The sequence below is a fragment of the Microcebus murinus genome, chromosome 6, assembly GCF_040939455.1.
Source record: "Microcebus murinus isolate Inina chromosome 6, M.murinus_Inina_mat1.0, whole genome shotgun sequence".
In the NCBI taxonomy this organism is placed as follows: domain Eukaryota; kingdom Metazoa; phylum Chordata; class Mammalia; order Primates; family Cheirogaleidae; genus Microcebus; species Microcebus murinus.
Genome location: NC_134109.1, coordinates 13560332 through 13580933, shown reverse-complemented (window position 1 = coordinate 13580933; position 20602 = coordinate 13560332). Strand labels below are relative to the sequence as shown.

The 20602-nt window shown below is 35.1% G+C and overlaps 1 protein-coding gene across 2 annotated transcripts in view; it reads right to left on the bottom strand.

Annotated features, from left to right (window-relative positions):
• RPS6KA5 (ribosomal protein S6 kinase A5) overlaps nucleotides 1–20602 on the bottom strand; it is a 168390-nt gene that overhangs the window by 56658 nt on the left and 91130 nt on the right. For both annotated transcript variants that reach the window (XM_012773942.3, XM_076003775.1), the window contains 4 exons: nucleotides 11801–11916; nucleotides 8715–8822; nucleotides 2835–2918; nucleotides 295–398 (listed from right to left, as the gene is read on the bottom strand). In XM_012773942.3, coding sequence (XP_012629396.2) covers nucleotides 295–398; nucleotides 2835–2918; nucleotides 8715–8822; nucleotides 11801–11916 — 412 coding nt within the window. The remainder of the gene's footprint in view (nucleotides 1–294; nucleotides 399–2834; nucleotides 2919–8714; nucleotides 8823–11800; nucleotides 11917–20602) is intronic.

Sequence of the window (20602 nt, the reverse complement as noted above, 5' to 3'; positions counted from 1 at the left end):
TATGATGTACCTACTAAGTATGAGACAACATGCCAAGTGCTTTGGGGCACATAAAAATTATGACACTATAGATCATAATTTAAATGCCAGATCTAATTGGGCACATAAAACACAGTATAAAATATATAAAGATTATATATCTATATCCAGTATGAATATAAATGGAAACTTATCATTTTAACTTCATTTTATCTATCCCCATTAAAAAAATTATTTTTTCAACAGACTAATCATAGAAATTTGATCAGTTCCTTTGAGAAAACAATATATTTATTTTATTTTGTTAAATCTTACCTAGATATCTCAGCTTGGGAATTTTTTTCTCCATCAACAGTGAAAGGAGATGCTCCAGTTAATAATTCATACATTAGAACACCTAAACTCCACCAGTCAACTGCCTATAAAACAATAATTTCATTTTATAGAATTATCAACTACAATATATTTTATAGAAAAGAAAAAAGAACAAAATGAAGCTATGTATTTGGAAAATATTTTAACAAAAAGATTCTGTACATCACTTTCTGTGTAAGGAGTATTAAATTAGTGTATGCAAGACAGACATTACAAGAACAAATTATCCAGGTATCCTCAGCATAGGAAGTGTTTCAATCATTTCCTAAGCAGTTTTACCTTGATTAACTAAAAGCTTTTTTAAACTTGAAATGCTTTTTAAAAATTTTAAGTAGGTGAAATCTTCCGGCTTATGATAGGGAAAAAGTACCAATCAGCCTTTTTATTAAGTATTCAGCTCCAAGGAACCATGAAATTCCTTAAAATCAAAGAACAAAGAATGAAAAGTATATCTTACCCAATGGAGTATTTTTTTTTTAATAACCATGTAAATTAATTTCTCTTATAGAACCTATCACATAAATCTAAGAGTCTTCACTGATGGGAAGATTTAAAATAGTATAAAATAAAACAGGTACTAATTTGGAAACCAATTTATAAGTGCAACTGCCTGAACTTAGAGCATAGCAAGATATATATGGTTTAGAGAATCTAGATACATTGAAAATTAGTTCTTTTGTAATCAGGCAAATCAGGATTTCCAAAACTGTTGAATATATGGGCTTACACAAATGAGAAATATTAACAGGACATTAAAATTTTAAACTATCTGCTTCCAAATTCCAGGGCTTATGTTTCAGAGAAGTGGAAAAAAAATGCATGAGCCTAGAGCTCTTTTAAAGGAAATACAGAACACAGGCATATAAAACAGGATAAAAAGACTAGAATGATGAGAAGAAAAGTATTTATTGAATGCTTCCTCCATGCCAGGCACTGGGATGAGCGCTTTGCAAACATTATCTCATTTAATTAACTCAACGACATGAGGGTGTTCCATGTATGGGAAAGTATATTTATTAACTAGCTGTATTCTGGACATCAGGTAGACAGAAATTCTAGGAGTAATATAAGGTTTTCTTATGTGAAGAATGGTTCCATTAGGCCTTAGAAGATAATTTTCAAATTTTAACGGTTATAAATTCCTATCAAATTTTCCAATAGCTTCAAAGAATACCATGGAGCAAACTAAACCAACAATTCAACTCTTTTTCTTACACAAGGAGTTTCACTGGCTCATGAGTCAGTGAATATTGTGCTGCTGGATTTGAAACCATGTTCTTCAACTGATACAGACCATCAATCAGATTCCTAGCAATGGGTCCAAAATGAATTATCACACAAACTAGAAAAATGTGTTTTTAAATATATGATTAGTCATTAGAAAGGAGACCAAAGATTCCCCATAGCCAGATATCTGAACTGCATCTGTGGGATTTTTGAAAGGGGATGAGGGAATGAGAAAAGACAAGGAGCAAAAATAGTCAGAATTCCTTATTTGGAGAAAGTTATTAGTAAAGCAAAAGTGTTAGGAAAAACTGAACAAACCTTGTATCCTTTATTTTTTTTTTTTTCTTTTACCAGAAATGTCTGTTGTACCTTGTATCCTTTAATACAGGAAGAAAAAAACATGACCTCCATTTTATAACATAATTACTTAGAAAGCTTCACAATCTTCATTTTGCATATAAAAAGGGATGTGAGGAGGTCATAAAAATTAAGATTTTTATAAAGCCTAGGAAAATATACTATATAGAACACAAAATTTTTTTCTTTTTTCCAAGGGTTATAATGTTACAATGTTTATTTCTGTTGGAAAGGTAATCAGTCTCCAGTGTCTCTGCAAAGTTAAAGGCAGAAACTGGGAATCTGAAAACACGAGTGATTACTTTTCGATGACCTCTTAGAAAGCAAATATTAACTATATGTTTCTGTATGTTTTTCTAGCAGAAATTAATGCCAATAAACGCTGCCCAAAATCATTCACCATGACTCAGACAGGAGAATGTGCACAGTTTTTGCATTCAGTGACACCTCTGTATTGCACTATGGTTCAGTTGTACCTCAAAGACCAAGGACTATGCAAAAGAAAAAGAATAACATTTTTAGAATGGAGTCATAATTTGTGCTTTGCTTAAGATATAGACTCTTTTAATGGAAATAAACTAAAAATTATTTGAAGAATTAGTCAGTTTTGAGGTCTCAACTTTAATAAGAGTGTTACTCTATAAAACAAAATCCTCACCAATAAAACCTATGAAAAGGAAAATCTAGAATGTCTTAACCTTTCTATTATATTTTACCTCCAAAACACTAGATAGCATAATGGGTTTAGGCATATAAACCAAAAGAGAAAAAAAAAATGGAGATGATCAACACCAGAATGAGGGCTCTGTTGAAGAGACTATACCTACGCTATTAACTAGGATCCTTATTATACATTTTATGGAAATATATTAAAAAGCATCAAAAAGAGAACATACCTTGTCATGTCCTGAATCGCCCCCTCTGACAATATCTGGTGCCATATATTCAATAGTTCCACAGAAGGAATACGCTCTTTCAGTCTTGAATAAACAAACAAAAAAGGGATTTGATTTCAAGCAAGCATGACAAGTGACAAAAGAAGAAAGTTAATAATACACATTAGTGGTTGAGATACACTAGAGATGCAAAGCAGTGGTAGAATCTACACGACAGACCATCACTTACATGGCATGAGTCCTGGTTAAAAGCCCTGTCAGAATTATTTCTCATGCCTGAAACCATAAAACCATATAACTTATTTAAAACTGATGCTATAAGCTATTTTTTAGCCAATCAGGGAAATTTGATAATGAACTGAATATTATCTCTGTTAGATGTGATAATGCAATGGCAGTCATGTATGAGAGCATTCCTAATTCTTAGAAAAGCATACTGAAACATTTGGGGGAGAAACAGTGTGATGTCTGGGATTTTCTATGAAATGCTTAACTAAGGAAGTAAAAAAAAGGTAAATCAAATGTGGCAAAATCCTGATTCACTGCTGAAAGCATGTTGATGTATATATGGGAGTTTATTGTATCATGCTTTCTACTTTTGACTTTGTATAAATCTTTCATGGTAAAAATTAAAATTTTGATATTATTAGTTTAAAAAAAACCCAGCTATGTTATTTACAAAAACTACATCTAAAACATAATGACAAAGATTAAAAGTAAAAAGATGGAACAAGATATATTATCTATAAATACTTCTTAAAAATTAAATCGGTATTAGAAAAGCTACTCACACTCACCTAAAAGAGAAAAAAGAAAAAGAAAATATAGACCCTGAAAGCTTTGGCAATGCATTCACTCAAGCCTTTAGAGAAAAAGGATCTCTATTTTATATAACTATTTCAAATCCACTTCATGATGTTAGTATAACCCTGGTCCAATGGTCATAATAATGTTGGTACCAATGACAAATGCAATATTATAAAGGAAAATTATAGGGCAACTTAGACAAAATTCTAAATAAAATACAAGCAAACAAAATTCATCAATGTATAAAATATATATATATATATATATATATCATGGAGAGTAAAGTTTGTTCCAGGAATATATCAGTAAAAGTATCAAATTTTATAAAGTGTTCATTATCATATAAAAGGATGTTTAAAGTTTCTAAGAAAATCAATAAGCAAACTCTTATCTAGAAATGGAGAATGTATGAACATTTGACAAATACCTCTAGAATACAGGCTCATGAGAGCAAGGAATTTATTTTCATCACCATATTTCTAGAGTCTGGTATAATATCTGGCAACAGTAGGTACTAAAGACTTTTTGTATTAAATTAATGAATACACAGAGATGAGTATTATACCATGAACAGAAACATCAAACACATATAAACAGTAAATTCTTAAAAATTAAATATAACTACATTTTCCAGAACAAATGAGATCATAATTTACAATATCTAAAATTGTGAGAAGCAGACTTGAGTAGGAGAAGATTAATTCAGTTTCCGAGATGTTTAGTTTGAGAAGCCTGTGAGACAGTCAAGTGGAGATGCAGTATGGGCATATTGGGTCTTGAGCCCAGAAGAGAGGTAAGGGTTGGCCACATGTATTTGGGGATCAGCAGCATATACAGAGAGAGTACAGCATAAAAAGAGAAGAATACCTAGGATTGAGCTGTGAGGAACCCTTGGGTAGACAAGGAAGAGCCTGTAAAAGACAGTGAGAGAAAGAGATAGAAAGAGAGAGAGAGAGAAGGAAAGTCAGGGAAGTGTCGTGTCACAGAGCCAAGGTGAGAGTCAATTTCTAGCTCAACACTACTAGGCAGTCAAGTAAGACAAGGACTAAAAAGTATTAATATTATAATAAAATGGAGGTCAACAGTGACATTGCCAAGAACACTTTCAGTCAATGGTAGGGGGTGCAAGCCACATGGAGTAGACTGAGGAGTGAGTGACAATGTATAGAAAGAACAACAAGACAACAGCTAGATGGGAATATGGGATTCTGAGATATTTTTATTTGTTCATCAGTTAGTCCCATCCATTTGTCCATTTTAAAAAATTTTAAGATAGGAGAAACTAAGCAATGCTTAAATGGTGACAGAAAGGGTCAAAGAGGAAGAGGTTAAAGAGGAAAGGAGACAGTTAGAAATGTATCTTGGAAACCAAGGAGGCAGAGTGGGAAAAGAGAAAAAAGAAATTTGTTCGAAGAAGGATGATATTCTGATACATGTGAACTGGGCTGGCATGTGAAACCAAAAAAGAATCAAAACAAATGGTTTCACGGGAATGTTTTTAAGATGAAAAAGGTCTAGGTAGGGAAACTTGCTCAACAGATGCTGACAGAATCAGGGGAGCAAAGAACCAATTGATCAAGTTTTAGGGGATTCAGAAAAGGAAAATTCCTACCTGTGCCCTGAGAGTTAAATCTGAAGCTTAGCATGATACTATATCCTCTATGGCTAAGAGGAAAAATGAAAGAGATATAACCATATAGCTTAATCATTATGTTAAACAGGCCAGGTTGTATTCAGTGAATAATAAGGGCACCCAGCAATTACTTCTCTACTTCAGCTTGAACTCCAATATTTCACTTTTGCACCCAAACAACTAAGCACTCAAACACTACAATATCTGACTGGAATCCTCCTCTTTTTTTTTTTTGCTGACAGAGTCTCACTCTGTTGCCTTGAGTGGAATGCAGTGACGTCATTGTAGCTCACTACAACCTCAAACTCCTGAGCTCAAGTGATCCTCCTGCCTTAGCCTCCCAAGTAGCTGGGACTACAGTTGCATGCCACAATGCCCACCTAATTTTTCTATTTTTTAGTAGACATAGGGTCTCACTCTTTCTCAGGCTGGTCTCAAACTCCCGAGCTCAAGCAATCGTACACCTCGGCCTGTCAGAGTGCCAGGATTACAGGTGTGAGCCTCCGTGCCCGGCCTGGAATCTCCTTCATTCCCTTAAGGGGTGGCTGTTGCCCATGACTAACAGAAACACAGGAGTCTTCTCTTGTGAGGAGTGCCCCAGCCGATCTAGTCACACAGCATATATGACAATTTATATTACTGTATCAATACCTAACAACTCTGGTCAATGGTGATTTTTGTTTGTGTAGTTTTTCTGTTCTGTGTTCTAACATTTGCTGTTCCCCAGGGCCAAAGTCTGTTTACACCTACTGCTGAATGATCAGCTACACATACCTATAAACAGAGGATTCATTCATTAAGTGATTCTTTTCATCGTATTACCAGAACCTAGCCTACTGTTCAGCACATAGAAAGCCCTCAACAAATATCGATGGAGTGAATGGTTCCACAGAAAGAGGAAAAGTGATCACCAAATCTCTCTCTACAGGGAAAGTGTGACACCTCTATATGCTAAGGACCCTGTGGCAATCGATTAAAGCCTACAGACCCCTTCTCAGATTAATGTTTTTAAACACATATTAGTACAGAGGAAATTAATTATACTGAAATATAGTTAGAAAATATAAAAAAATAATGACATCACAAACATGCTACTGTGGCACGGGCTGGGCTTGTCAAGTCCACTGGCAAAACCCCCAACCGACAGCATGTGTAGATTTTTTGTTCTTGGTTTCTCAGAGAGGAACCCTCCCAACTCCTGCCTGGGAAGCCACTGTGCCCAGAGTAGAGTCGTAGAAAGAGGCCAAGGGAGTCACAGAGTCCTTTGCCCGCTAATTTTTGTGTGGTACTCTCATCCTCAGCTGTGCCCACTGTCCCAGAATCCACAGACCTTTCCAGTCTTCCCAGAGGGTGAAGAAGGCACAGCTGCCTATATGGGTAGGGGCAGAGATAGGATCTGGGTACCTGTTTCTCATACAGACTTCTGACCAATCCTGCTGGGTTCTGCATCACCTGTACTCCTACTTTGAGGGCTATCTGTTGCCTCCAAGTCCTGAGCCTTTCTTGGAGGTCAGAAGTACAAATCAACCTGCTTTTAGGCTTCTCATATTATTTGCTTAGGATGTATCAGGGATGCTAAATGATTACTAGTCTCTCTGCTGTCCATCTTCCAAAATGTGGTTGTTATTTCTCCTCTCTCTTTTGAAGACATGCTTATTTTACCCTTTTACTTTTTACTTTAGTGGGGTTTAATGAGTAAGCAACAATAAACATATTCAATCTGTTACATTCACAGCTTCATGAAGGCTGAGATCATTTCCATTTTATTTACCATCATATTGTCTAGACCCTAGCATAGTGGAGGTGATCAACAAATATTCATTGAATAAATGAACTGAACGAATATAGACATGACAAAAAATTGGATCTTTAATTTTTATAATTTCAACACTTATCTCTCACTTGCCTAGGACAGCTTTGGCAATATTCCAAAAAGCAATCAGAAATAGATACGCCTGGCGGGGCATGGTGGCTCATGCCTGTAATCCTAGCACTCTGGGAGGCCAAGACGGGAGGATTGCTCAAGGTCAGGAGTTTGAGACCAGCCTGAGCAAGAGCGAAACCCCATCTCCACTAAAAATAAAAGAAATTATCTGGACAACTAAAAATATATATAAAAAAATTAAGCCGGGCGCAGTGGCTCACGCCTGTAATCCTAGCACTCTGGGAGGCTGAGGCGGGCGGATTGCTCGAGGTCAGGAGTTCGAAACCAGCCTGAGCAAGACCCCGTCTCTACTATAAAGAGAAAGAAATTAATTGGCCAACTAATATATATAAAATTAGCCGGGCATGGTGGCACATGCCTGTAGTCCCAGCTACTCGGGAGGCTGAGGCAGAAGGATTGCTTGAGCCCAGGAGTTTGAGGTTGCTGTGAGCTAGGCTGACGCCACGGCACTCATTCTAGCCTGGTCAACAAGCGAGACTCTGTCTCAAAAAAAAAAAAAAAAAAAAAAAATTAGCTGGGCATGTGGCACATGCCTGTAGTCCCAGCTACTCGGGAGGCTGAGGCAAAAGGATTGTTTCAGCCCAGGAGTTTGAGGTTGCTGTGAGCTAGGTTGATGCCATGGCACTCTAGCCCGGGCAAGAGAGGAAGGCTCTGTCTTCAAAAAAAAAATAGATATACCTAACTTGGAACCCAAGAATGACATGTTTTATGACAAAGTCCTTCACTACAGAAAATTTTACTATGACTCTATATTCTATACCAACAATTTACTGGATAGAAATGAAACTGGCATTCAAATTTACTTAGTTATCTTGAATAACTAGTAGTGTAATAATATAATTTTTATTACAACTGCTACATAAAGAGCATTTAATTATAATAGATATATAATTTTCAATGAAATTAAATGTATTTATAATATTAAACAAGTTCTAATTAATACTGACAATGTAAAGTCCTCCATATCTAAAATCCACATATTGGTTACTATATTTTAACTCACTTTGAGTAAAAAACAGCAAGATTATTAAAGAATTGGATCTAGTAGATACTTGTCATTCTTGTGAAGTGAATCCAAAGGGCCTTCATAGCACTTTGTAAGTATAGTGTAAACTATATGTGCCTTGTTTTGTGATTCTTTATTGGCCATCATCTAAGCCATAAGTCTCCTGAAGGGCCAAAACAGCTATTTAGTTTTTCAGTTATACTTAACATTTTTTATTAGGAACGTTAAATGCATAGTTATGTTTTTAAACCAGGGAATTCTGATATATCCATCAAAAGTTTACTTCAATTCTAAGAAGATTATTCATTCCATGGTAATTTTAAATTAAAAATCTTTACAGTTATTCACATCAAAATGTTACCCTGGGCAAACCTTCACAAAAGTTCATGAACCACATGGCACTATTCTGTTAAATGTTTATTCTACAGCTAATATTTCATCCTTGTTTACATTGTTATTACTAACTTTAAATTGAAATATTATACTCACTTCATCAGCCACAAACTCCTTACTCAGACCAAAATCTGTCAGCACCACATGGCCATTAGAATCAAGAAGAATATTCTCAAGCTTAATGTCACGGTATATAATCCCCAACTGCAAAAACAAACAAATAGACATTTAAAAATAATTTCCAAAAAAAGAATCAGGACAGTCTTTCTTATCTACCTTTTTTTTAAAAAGCATCACCCTTCTCAGAATCCTATGACTGGTTACTTAGTTACTGGTCAGGGCAAAGGTAAATTCCTCCATCTCAGGGCTCATCTGGGGGGCTCCCTGGACCTCTCCAACTATGTCTTTGTTCTCTTAGTAATAAGGGTCTACACCTGCTAAACCAGCTTCTTTAGGGCCTCCTTATTGACTACTGTTTCTTCATGTCTCTATTCTTCTTATTTCATTCTCTCTCCAGCTGATCATCAGGTGCTTTCTTAGCCAATTCTTGTGCATCACTTCATATGGCTTCAGAAGGCTCTACCAACTGGCCAGATGCCACCCTGGTCATTTCCTTGCTTTTCATTCCATAGCACCCGTGTGCACATTGGACTTACCTATAAATGACTTATACTTTCTAGGTATTTCCTGTTTGTCTTGATATACCTATACCCTAATTCTATTTTTCACTTTTTATGCATTTATCCAGTAATTTACACAGTACCATGTGTCAAATAGATAATTAATTAAGTCTTGTTGAATAACAGGCTCTTAAACACAAAGACTGAAGATTATAGGTTAATTTTAGTTGAACTTCAGTACTAAATAATCAAACTAAATCAATTAAATAACATTTATATCTATTTGGTTTTTCATGGAAGTTTTATAGCAAAATACTTCAGCTATTACTTCAGCTATGTAACATCAATAAATCAAAGTTATATAAGAGGTGCTTGATCTATGTGTATTCTATGTTTCATGTTTTTAGGTATGCCAGTCTGAATTAAATATTTTTAAACTTAGAAATAGTGCTTTTCTCAACACTAAGTATATGAAAAAGTTTATAATAATCTCTTAAAATTGAAATCAAAATTACACAAAGAAAATCACTAGGCAATTTTCCTCCAAGAGCTTCAGTGTTTTACAAGACAGGAATGAAAACATCTAGAGTGTACATTGAACAGACATTTGACTTGAAGCACTACATGCATCTAACAACCAGTACTTTTTTTTTTTAAACAAACTCTTCGGAAAAGATATTAGGAACAAATCATTTATTATGTTTTACCTCATCACTTCCAAGTAATGATTCATTTTTGTCTCTTCCTATGTAGCCCAGTGTTAGTAACTATATCAAGATTAACACTGCTGGCTTTGGTTTGTACTTATCTGTATTACTGTTATACTTATATTTCTAGGATAGTAATATTAAGAGAACGTTAACTGAGATCTGATTTGCTATATTACTTTTATTTCATACCAATTACATTTATGCCTAGTATTCATTATGTTCTCTACTTCTGTGTTTCATACTGTTTAAATAATAACAAATGTTCGTGGATTTTCCTTTAATAAACATAATTAACAGGATTAAAGTTTCACATAAATTAAAAACTGAAATTTCTAGCTTACTTATCAGGGCTTTGCATGTTGTTTGTTTTTACCCACATTTATGATGATTTCTACCATTGTTTTTATATTGTAAAGAATTACATCTAATACTCTTAATCATAAATTTCAAAGGTCTTTGCAGCCTATTCCTGGGTCCAATTTGTTTCTTTTATAAAGATGTCTTAACTACTTTATATACCACAAAAATAACCACAGGCAGAAAGCTTGTCACTTACTGAAAATTCTATCAGAAGAAGAACACACGTCTGTCCCACGACCTCAGTTCCACTTCCTACTTTATTGTTCCTCTCTTCCCTTTCTCTCCACTGTATGGAAGCCTGGAACCTCAACACCTGTTCACTTTCTCTCCTTGTCCTCAGACATTTTTCATTTACTCTTCTTAAGATTCCTGCTCTAAACCATCTCCCTGGACCTGTCCAGTCTTGTCTCTATTTTGGGCTAGATCTACCCTTTCCTTGATCACTGACTTTTTTCCTTATATCTTCCCACCATCTTTTCTCACAGCCTCTCTCATTTATTAGCTTCATCTTGCTACTCTAATCTCCCTTCCCCTTTAGAAACTTCACCCTTCTTCCTTACTTTTCCCTTCAATTCTCTCCCTTTTTTTCTATGCTCTTTAATCAGCACTTTAATCTCTATTTATCTTAAGCTAGTATAGGACCTGCATACAACATAACAAAGAAAAGTGGCTTCATGATGTACCTGAATTTGTTCTAATTTAGTGACTCTAACATTGGTCTCCTTCGGGTCTCATACACCTTCGGTAAAAATTACTTGAGTATTTTCTATCTCTACGGAAAAACACACAAACCCAATCTATATAATGACTTTGCTTCCACAATAATGTTTTCTCATTATGAAAAAAAAGTCAAATATTCTTGGACCGATAATATTAAAAAAGTTTATACTGATTTTTGTAGAGTTCAGACAGAGCCATGAATATGAATTCCATTTAGAGTTTTTATAACAGTAACAGAGTATGTGCTACATGAAGATAATGGAGGAGGAGGGGGAGGGACAGGGTGGGGACAAGAGAGGGTGTCAGGAACAAAACAAATGGAAAAGCAAGCCAGAGTGGAAAAGTGGGAAATAATTCCCATTCACCAGCCTAATCAGGAAATATCTGAAGATGTATACAGGCAGAGTCTGCAATGGAGTAAGTCACACTTAAGAAAACAAATATTATGGTTTCATTTTATAGGTTATTTAAGAATTAGAGGCTTTTATTCTAATGATACTTTGTAATAAATAAGCATTCAGATTTTTCATGAAGAAAGCCAAAAACTGCTCAGATTCTGTCTTTTTAATCTGCATCTTAGCAACTATTAATAGGAAAGTAGACTTTTAAAAAGGGAACTTTAAAATTGAGAAAATTGGCAATGTTCTATAAATGTGTCTTCCCAGTCTCCACCAAGACAATGACATATAAAAACATTAGCTCTTTTAGCTCTGTCATTACCTCAGTTACTAGATTTTTCAAAAAAAGAAACTGCAAAGATGAAATGTCTTACCTTATGGAGATGTTCGAGGGCAAGCACAATCTCTCCAACATAGATCTGCACCTCATGCTCTGTGAAACGCTCTCTTTGAGAAAGATGAGTAAAAAGTTCTCCACCATTTATATAATCTAAAAATGAAATATATTTTTTCTTTCTTTGACTTGTATTCATAAATGAAAGATGGTATTTCCTTTATTAACCATAAAGCACAAATCTTAATATATTGTTTTTTGTACAATTCTTAGTATAGAGTATATAGTTTCATATAGATATAGTACAAGATTCATATAGTAATATAATTTCATAAAACAATGTCTACCAAATGAATTTGCTAAGAGTATTGCTATTAAAAGTATTACATAAAACCCACATATATTTAAATACATTTTCCCAAATATAGCATCTCAGAAACCTCTGCCATTACCATATTATGATGGACACTTAATTTACTTTGGAGTACCAAAATATCAGCCCCTGGGAAACCAAAACAAAAAGCACAGAAGTCCCAGCCTTTCATTTATAATAGTTTCCAGTCACTATTTTTAAGACCTGCAGGCAGATTCCCTATTTTCCAGAATTGTCTGTGCACACTTACAAAAATTTACATTAGGCAGCAGGCAGCCTTCTTATTGCTCCATTTAGCCCTAAAGTAAAAGTAGTGCAATTGGCCAAATCACAGATTCTGAAACTAAAAGATTCTCATTTCCCTTTCAATTTGTCCTTTTTATCCAACAGGAATAATGACATAGGAGACAAAAGGTTACACTAATAATAAACAAACAAGAGATAAATAAGAGAGCTGGTAAATTAAAAAAATAACAACCAAGTATGTTAATAATTGACTCCAATAAAACATTTATTGATAAACTGAAAACTTATTTCATTATTTTAGGTAAAACTATACAAATTAATATTAGAAACTGCTCAATTCTATGGAATAATACACTTTTTGCTAAATAAATGTTGCAAAAAAATTTTAAAATTTAAAATTTCATCAGAAACTAACCACTGCTACATTAACACAAAATATTTATGAGTGAGAAATAATTAACTCTAGAAAATAATCATACAGTTTAAAACTTTTCTCTTGAAAAATCTGAAAAGCATATATCTCAAGTATATTCACTTGTTAAGTTTACCACAATTTTATAAGAGAATAGAGCAAATTCTTCCTGAACTCCCCAATTTTTCTTTTATCTTACCCACTTAACTTTAAATTCCAAAAAGCAGATGCAACAGAATTAAAGAATTCTAATAGCTAGTTGTTTCGCAAAGTAATTTACAAACCACGTGTCAGCAAAAAAGCATTTCCCTTTTAAGGCTTTTGTATTTTGCCAAGGAGTTTTAATTATATCTGAACACAAAGCTAATTATTAAAAAGGTGTAAAGGAACACAGCATTCCTGCAAACTAACAATGAATTTTTTTCTACTTTAAAGTAGTTATTTACTTAAACCTAATACTGGTGTTTATGCAGATACAGTTTCCATAGACAGTCATGACACAGAAATGGGCACCCACATATCAACGGACACACCTGCACAGCCTTAAATTTGATCATTTCATCTTCTATGGCCCCTCCAGCAGAATTGATTACTTCCTCATGTTACTACCATGCTCATTAAAGACTTCTATCACTGCAGTTATCTCACTGTACTGCAAATGCTTATTTGTATACTTGCTTTCTCTGCTAAAGTTAAGATCAATATATTCACCACTACATACCCAACATAGTACCTACATGAAGTAAGCACTCACTAGATGCTTATTGCATTAATTAATAATTGAACACAAATTATTTATATTGGAAAATATATTAAATAGGGTCTCTGGAAAAAATCACGCTGAAACTTAAAATGTCTATTGTTAAAAAAAAAAAAAAAGTTAACGTACTCCTATCTCAGATGCACCATGACATAGTCAAAAAGAACCAGGGTTGCGTAGTTGATAGACCTGCACTACACAATGGCTCCACTGCTGTCTTGCACTGAGCAAATTAAGCCTCTCTGAGCTTCAGTTCTTTATCTGTAAAACAGGTATAATAACCACTTATAAATTATTGTTGCTTGGGACACAGAAATTGCTTTATTTTCCATTTACTTGGAGATTGCAAAGAGCAACTACAAATTTTAGGAGACAAACCTAAAACATCAAGTGACCTACTTCCTACTTTTAGAACAGATTGACCTGACAGCCCAAGGTAAAGATTTGACATTCAATAAGTTGTTTTAATTTGGGGGGTGGTTATATGTTGTATACTTTCCAAGGTGAACAGCAAACTCTATCCAAGGGTCCAGGCTATAGCAGGGGTAAAGTAGATAGCGAGGCTGCCAAAGGGATATAACAGCAGAAGCTATGACACCGGGAGTGTCATTATGAGGTAAGTGCTATAATAAATGGCAGAGATATGAGAGGCTAGCAGGAATCTTTAAAAGGTAGCACTTGATACTCTCAGTCATCATAATTTTGTTGTGCTGTTTGGCATGTCATAGTATTTCATGATCTTGAGTTGTCATATTCCTAAACAATATTATTTAGCATCTTTCTATGACTTATTAAACATTTCTATATCTTGTGTTTTTAAGTGTACCTATTAAATGTTTGTGTGGGGTTTCGCCCATTTTGGTTTATTCTTTTGAGATACAAATCACACACCATGAAATTAACTCACTTGAAGTGTAAAATTCAATGGTTTTTAGTATATTCAGAGTTGTGCAACCATGACCATAATCAACTACAAAACATTTTCATCCCCTACTGTACCCTAGAAATTCTAATTTATTAATTTTATTTAGTTGCTTGTGCTTTTGGTGTCATATCTAAGAAACCACTGCCAAAAACAATGTCACAAAAATTTACCCTAATGTTTTAAGACTTTTCTAGTTTTAGCTCTTACCTTTATTATTTGATCCATTTTTGAGTTAATTTTTGTATATGTTGTGAGGTATGGGTCCAACTTCATACTTTTGCATGTAGCTATCCAGTTGTCTCAGCACCATTAGTAGAAAGACTGTTCTTTCCTTGCTGTCACCTTTGTTGAAAAATCAACTAACTGTAAATGTGAGGATTTCTGGATTCTCAATTCTATTCCACCAATCTATATACTAGTGCCACACTTTCTAGATTACTGTAGCTTTGTAGTAAGTTCTGAAATCAGGAAGTATAAGTTTTTCAATTTTGTTCGTCCTTTTCAAAACTATTTTAGCTATTTTAGGTCCCTTTATTTTCCATATGGATTTTAGGATCAACTTGTCAATTTCTAAAAAGTTTTGAGAAAGCTTATGTTAAATCTGTAAATCAATTTGAGGAGTATTGCCATCTTAATAATTTTAAGTCGACGAACACAGGAGTATATTGGTGATATAGTGATGAATACAGCTGCCTCCAATCCATGAACATGGGATATCTTTCCACTTATTTAGATCTTCTTTCATTCTTTCAACAATGTTTGTAGTTTTCAGAGTATAAGTTTTGTACTTCTTTTGTTAAAAGTACTCCAAAGTATTTTATTCTTTTTGACCATAAATAGTTTTCTTAATTTCATTTTAGATTGTTCATTGCAAATATACAGAAATACAATTAATTTTTGTATCTTATGTCCTACAATTTTCCTGAACTTGTTCTAGTAATTTTTGTAATGTATGGATTATTGTAATGTAATGAATTCCTTAGGACTTCCTACTTACAAGATCCTGTCATCTTTAGAGTTTTTCTTCTTTCTTCCTAATCTGAAGGCCTTTACCTGCCCACAATTTTGAACAAAGTTATGAGAATGAATATCCTTTCCCTGTTTCTGATTTTAGAGGGAAAACGTTCAGTCTTTCATCATTAAGTATCATGTTAGCTGTGGATTTTTCATAGACGGCTTTATTAGGTTGAGAAATTCACTTCAATCCCTACTAATAAGCGTTTTTTTATCACGAAGGAGTGTTAAATTTTGGCAAATGCTTTTTCTATGTCTGTTGAGAAGATCATATGGTTTTTGTTATTAAGTTATTTTAATGGTCTGGCATATGGTCTGCCCTAGAGAATGTTCTATGTGCACTTGAGAAAAATATCTATTCTAAAGAGCAATTGCTCTTTAGATATAGATATAGATATCTGTTATATCTAGGTGATTTATACTATTGTTCAAGTCTTCTATTTCCTTGCTGAATTTTCTTACATTATTGAGAATGGGATATAATTATTGAATTCTCTATTTCTCCCTTCATTTCTTTAGGTTTTTTGTTCATATATTTTGGATCTACGTTGTTAGGTACATGCAGTCGGCCCTCTGTATCCATGGGTTCAACATTGACAGACTCAACCAACCATGGATCAAAAATATTTGGAAAAAAAACAATAAAAAATAACACTATAATAAAAAATGACATAAAATTTAAAGTACAGTGTAACAACTATTTATGTAGCATTTACATTGTAGTAGGTATTATAAATAATCTAGAGATTTTAAAGTATAGGAGAAGATGTACATAAGTTATATGCAAATACTACTCCATTTTGTAACATAAACTTGTATATTGGAAGATTTTGGTGTCCCTGGGGTGTCCTGGAACCAATCCCCCACAGATGCTGAGGAATGACTATATATGTTTACAATTATTATACCTTCAAGATAAATTGGCATTTTTATAATTATGAAGTGTACTTTTTAACCTCTAGTAGCATTTTTATGTCTATTTTGTCTGATATTAGCATAACCACTCCAACTTTCTTGTGGTTGTTTCCATGATTTATCTTTTTTCGCCATTTTTCCTTTTAATCCATTGTATTTGTCTCTTTGACTCTATAGTGTACCTCCTGTAAACAGCATATAGTTAGATCTTCCCCCTCTCAGTCTGAAAATCTCTGCTTTTGGATTAAAATGTTTAATCCATTCACATTTAATGTTATTATCGATATAGCAAGATTTATGTCTGCCATTTTACTTTTTTGTTTTCTATATATCTCATATTTTTTGTTCCTCTAGTCTTCCTTTACTCTTTTCTTTTCCATTAACTGATTATTTTCTAGTGTAACATTTTAATTCCTTTAAAGAATTCTCACTTTCTTTTTTTGAGTTATTTTCTTAGTGGTTGCTCTACAGCTCTACACATAATATTAACTTATCAAAAACAGCCTCAGATTTATACTAACTTAATTTCAATGATACATAGAAACATTAATCCTATATAGCTCTATTCTTTCTTCCCTCCTTTTGTGCTATTATTGTTATACACAGTACAACTACATATGTCACAAACCTAACAATACATTTCTACAATTACTTTATATTATATAATTTTGTCTTTCAAAAAAGCTAAGAGAAGAAAGAACAGCAAGTACATATTTATGGTTTGTTATATTAGCCTTCCTACTGACCATTTTTGGTTCTCTTCTTTTTTTCTGGTGGATTCAAGTTATGCTTTGATTCCAGCCCTCCACTCTGACTCCTGGTTTGTTTTTATTGTTATTTTTTTCTTTATTTAATAACCTGGCTTGACCATTTTAGTAAAATCTATTTTATCTGCAGTGTGAAGCCTCTGATATTGCTCCTTGGAGGGCACAGCCTCAGGCATTTGCAAAATGGTTCTAGCAGGGCTCTTTTTCATTCTCTTTCCCTGATCTGTTAGGCTGTCTACCTCTGCTGGTATTAAGCCTAGCTGTTTGGCTCCACTAATTGCTGGCTACGTGCTTTACTGTTTTCGATAATACTCTGGGGTATAAATTACTCCAGTCTGACACAATACATTCAGGCCCATTTGTGGAAGTAGTTTTTGAGGTCAGTGTTTGAAGTTTTCTCTGACCACAGGAGGACCTTTCTTAGTTGTCCATATCCAATAGTTTAGCTTGTTGCTAATAATGGGGCTACCAGCTTCCTCTTAATTGCTTACCACCAAAATCTCTTCCCCCCAAAAAAGTACCCCTAGATTTGAACTTGCCACATACTCTGTTTCCAATATTGTCAGCTGTTTTGGTGAGAGCTTCAAAGGTCTCTGTTATTATGAACTGCTTCTCCCCCTAAGGAAATATCTCTAGCCATTGCTCTGGAGCTAAAGAGAACAGCTGCCCATTTCTCATGGAGTGATATCCATGCTTTATTGGCAGGGTTCTTTCTGGGTGAGGATGGTAGTCTATGGTCTTCTCAGCTTGCCTCTATCGGCATGAAACCTCCACCCTACAAGCAAAGTGGGGCAAAGATGATCAGAGCTCTATATTCTGATCCTGCGGAGCCTGGGACAGACCTTCTGCCCTATGAATGGGGAATGGGTAGAAGAAAGAAGTCCCTAGCCTCCCAGCCTCACTTACCAGGAATTTAGCGTCTGTAACTTGGAGCTGGGGTGGATAAGAAATGCTGGTGGCCTGTCCCTCCTAGTGAGATAATGCATCCCTTGACTGGGAGCCGGGGGGAAAAAGGAAGCCCAACTTCTTGGCCACGCCCACCTGAATGGCACTTCTGTTATGGAGAGGAGAGAAGTCACAGCTCAAGTGCCACCTACTCTCACTGTTCTTACTCAGATTTAGTTTATTAGATTTTCTTGAATAAATATTTCTTTTTTTGCTATATGCCACCCTTAGCACACTTTATAGAGACTTTCAATAGCTGTCTTTTTTCTTTTTTTTTGGAGATGAGATCTTGCACTGTTACCCAGGCTGGAGTACAGGGGTGTGATCATAGCTCATTACAACCTTGAATCCTAGGCTCAAGCTATCCCTGCACCTCAGTCTCCCAAGTAGCTAGCAGTATAGGCACATGCCCCCACGCCTACCTAATTTTCTTAATTTTTTGTAGATGGGTTCTTGCTATGTTGCCCAAGCTGGTCTTGAACTCCTGGCCTCAAGTGATTCTCCTGTCTTGGCCTCCCAAAGTACTAGGATTACAGGCATGAACCATCATCATACCTAGCCTTCAATGGTTGTGTTTTAAAAAATAGCTTGTGTTAGCTATGGTTGTTTCCCTGCAGAGCATGTACATGGAGCTCCTCACAGTGCCATGCCAGGAGTTTCTTTTTAAATTATTAATTCAAAGGCATTCATATATATATATATATATATATATTTTTTTTTTTTTTTTTTGAGGCAGAGTCTCACTCAGTTGCCTGGGCTAGAGTGTCGTGGTGTCAGCCTAGCTCACAGCAACCTCAGACTCCTGGGCTCAAGCAATCCTTCTGCCTCAGCCTCCCAAGTAGCTGGGACTACAGGCATGTGCCACCATGCCCAGCTAATTTTTTCTATATATTTTTAGTTATCCAGCTAATTTCTTTCTATTTTTAATAGAGATGGGGTCTCACTCTTGCTCAAGCTGATCTCAAACTCCTGACCTTGAGTGATTCTCCTGCCTCGGCCTCCCAGAGTGGTAGGATTACAGGCATGAGCCACCGTGTCTGGCTGCATTCTTATATATTTTGGATACAAATCCTTTGTCAAAGACATGTATGATATATATCTCTGAGTTTGTGACTTGCATTTTATTTTCTTAAAGGTATCTCTTAATGAACAGAAAATGTTTAATTCTGATTAAGTCCAACTTTGTTTTTGGTTAGAGTCTTGAGGAATCTTTGCCTACCACAAAAGTCAAAGATTTTTCCTAGGATTTCTTCTAAAAGCTATATACCTTTAGCTTTCACATGTAAGCCTATCTGTTTCGAATTAATTTTTGTATACAGAGCAAAGTAAGCATTGAGATTCACTTTTTCCATACAGATATCTGATTGTTCTAGCACCATTTGATGAACAGACTTGTTTCACTACTGAATTGTTTTGGAACATTTGTCAAAAATCAAATGACCACATAAGTGTGGGTCTATACCAGAAGTTTCTATTCTATTCCATTGATTTATGTCTTATACCATACTGCCTTGATTACTCTTTTTATTTTTTAAATGTTTTTTAGAGACAGGGTTTCACTCTATCACTCACAGGCTGCAGTGGCCTAATTATAGCTCATGAGATCTCAAACTTCTGGGCTCAAGTAATCCTCCTCAGCCTCCTGAGTAGCTGGGACTACAGGCGCCACCATGCCCGGCTAAGTTTTTCTATATAGATTTTAGTTATCTGGCTAATTTCTTTCTATTTTTTTAGTAGAGACAGGGTTTCATTCTTGCTCAGGCTGATCTCAAACTCCTGACCTTTAGCGATCCTCCCGCCTCAGCTTCCCAGAGTGCTAGGATTACAGGTGTGAGCCACCGTGCCTGGCCTCAATTGTGTGACTTTGGGCAAGTTGCTTAATCTCTCTGAATCTAAATCCATATTTAAAAAGAAAAACAATATGTTTTCTATGGTATATTAATTTCATTCAACAATATGAGCCCTTATTATATACCAGCCACTCTTCTAGGCACTGCACACATAGCATTGGACAAAACAGACAAAAAAAATCTCTATTCCAGGGAAGCTTGCATTCTAGTGAGAAGAAAGAAACATAAGTAAATTAGATACTATTAATACACTGGAAGGTCACGATTGCAATGGGGGAAAAAACAGTCCAGAAAGAAGGGGACAGGGAGTATCACGGTAGAGATGAAGATTGCACTTAAATATGGGTGCTTAGTATAGGCCCCACTAAGGTATCTTTTGAGCAAATACTTTAAAAGGGCAAGGACGTGAGCGAAGCAGATATTTGGGAGAAGACTGTTTCAGGCAGAAGTAACATCCAGTGCAAAGATCCTTAGACAGAGCAGGCCTGGTGTATCTGAGTATGAGAAAGGGGGCCAAGTGGCTAGAACAGAGTGAATGAAGGAAAAATAGTAGGAGAGCCAAGGTCACAGAGTAACCGAGTTAGGGCAGTGGGGCAGACTGTATAGGGCCTTACAAACTTGTATTGGGGCTATTC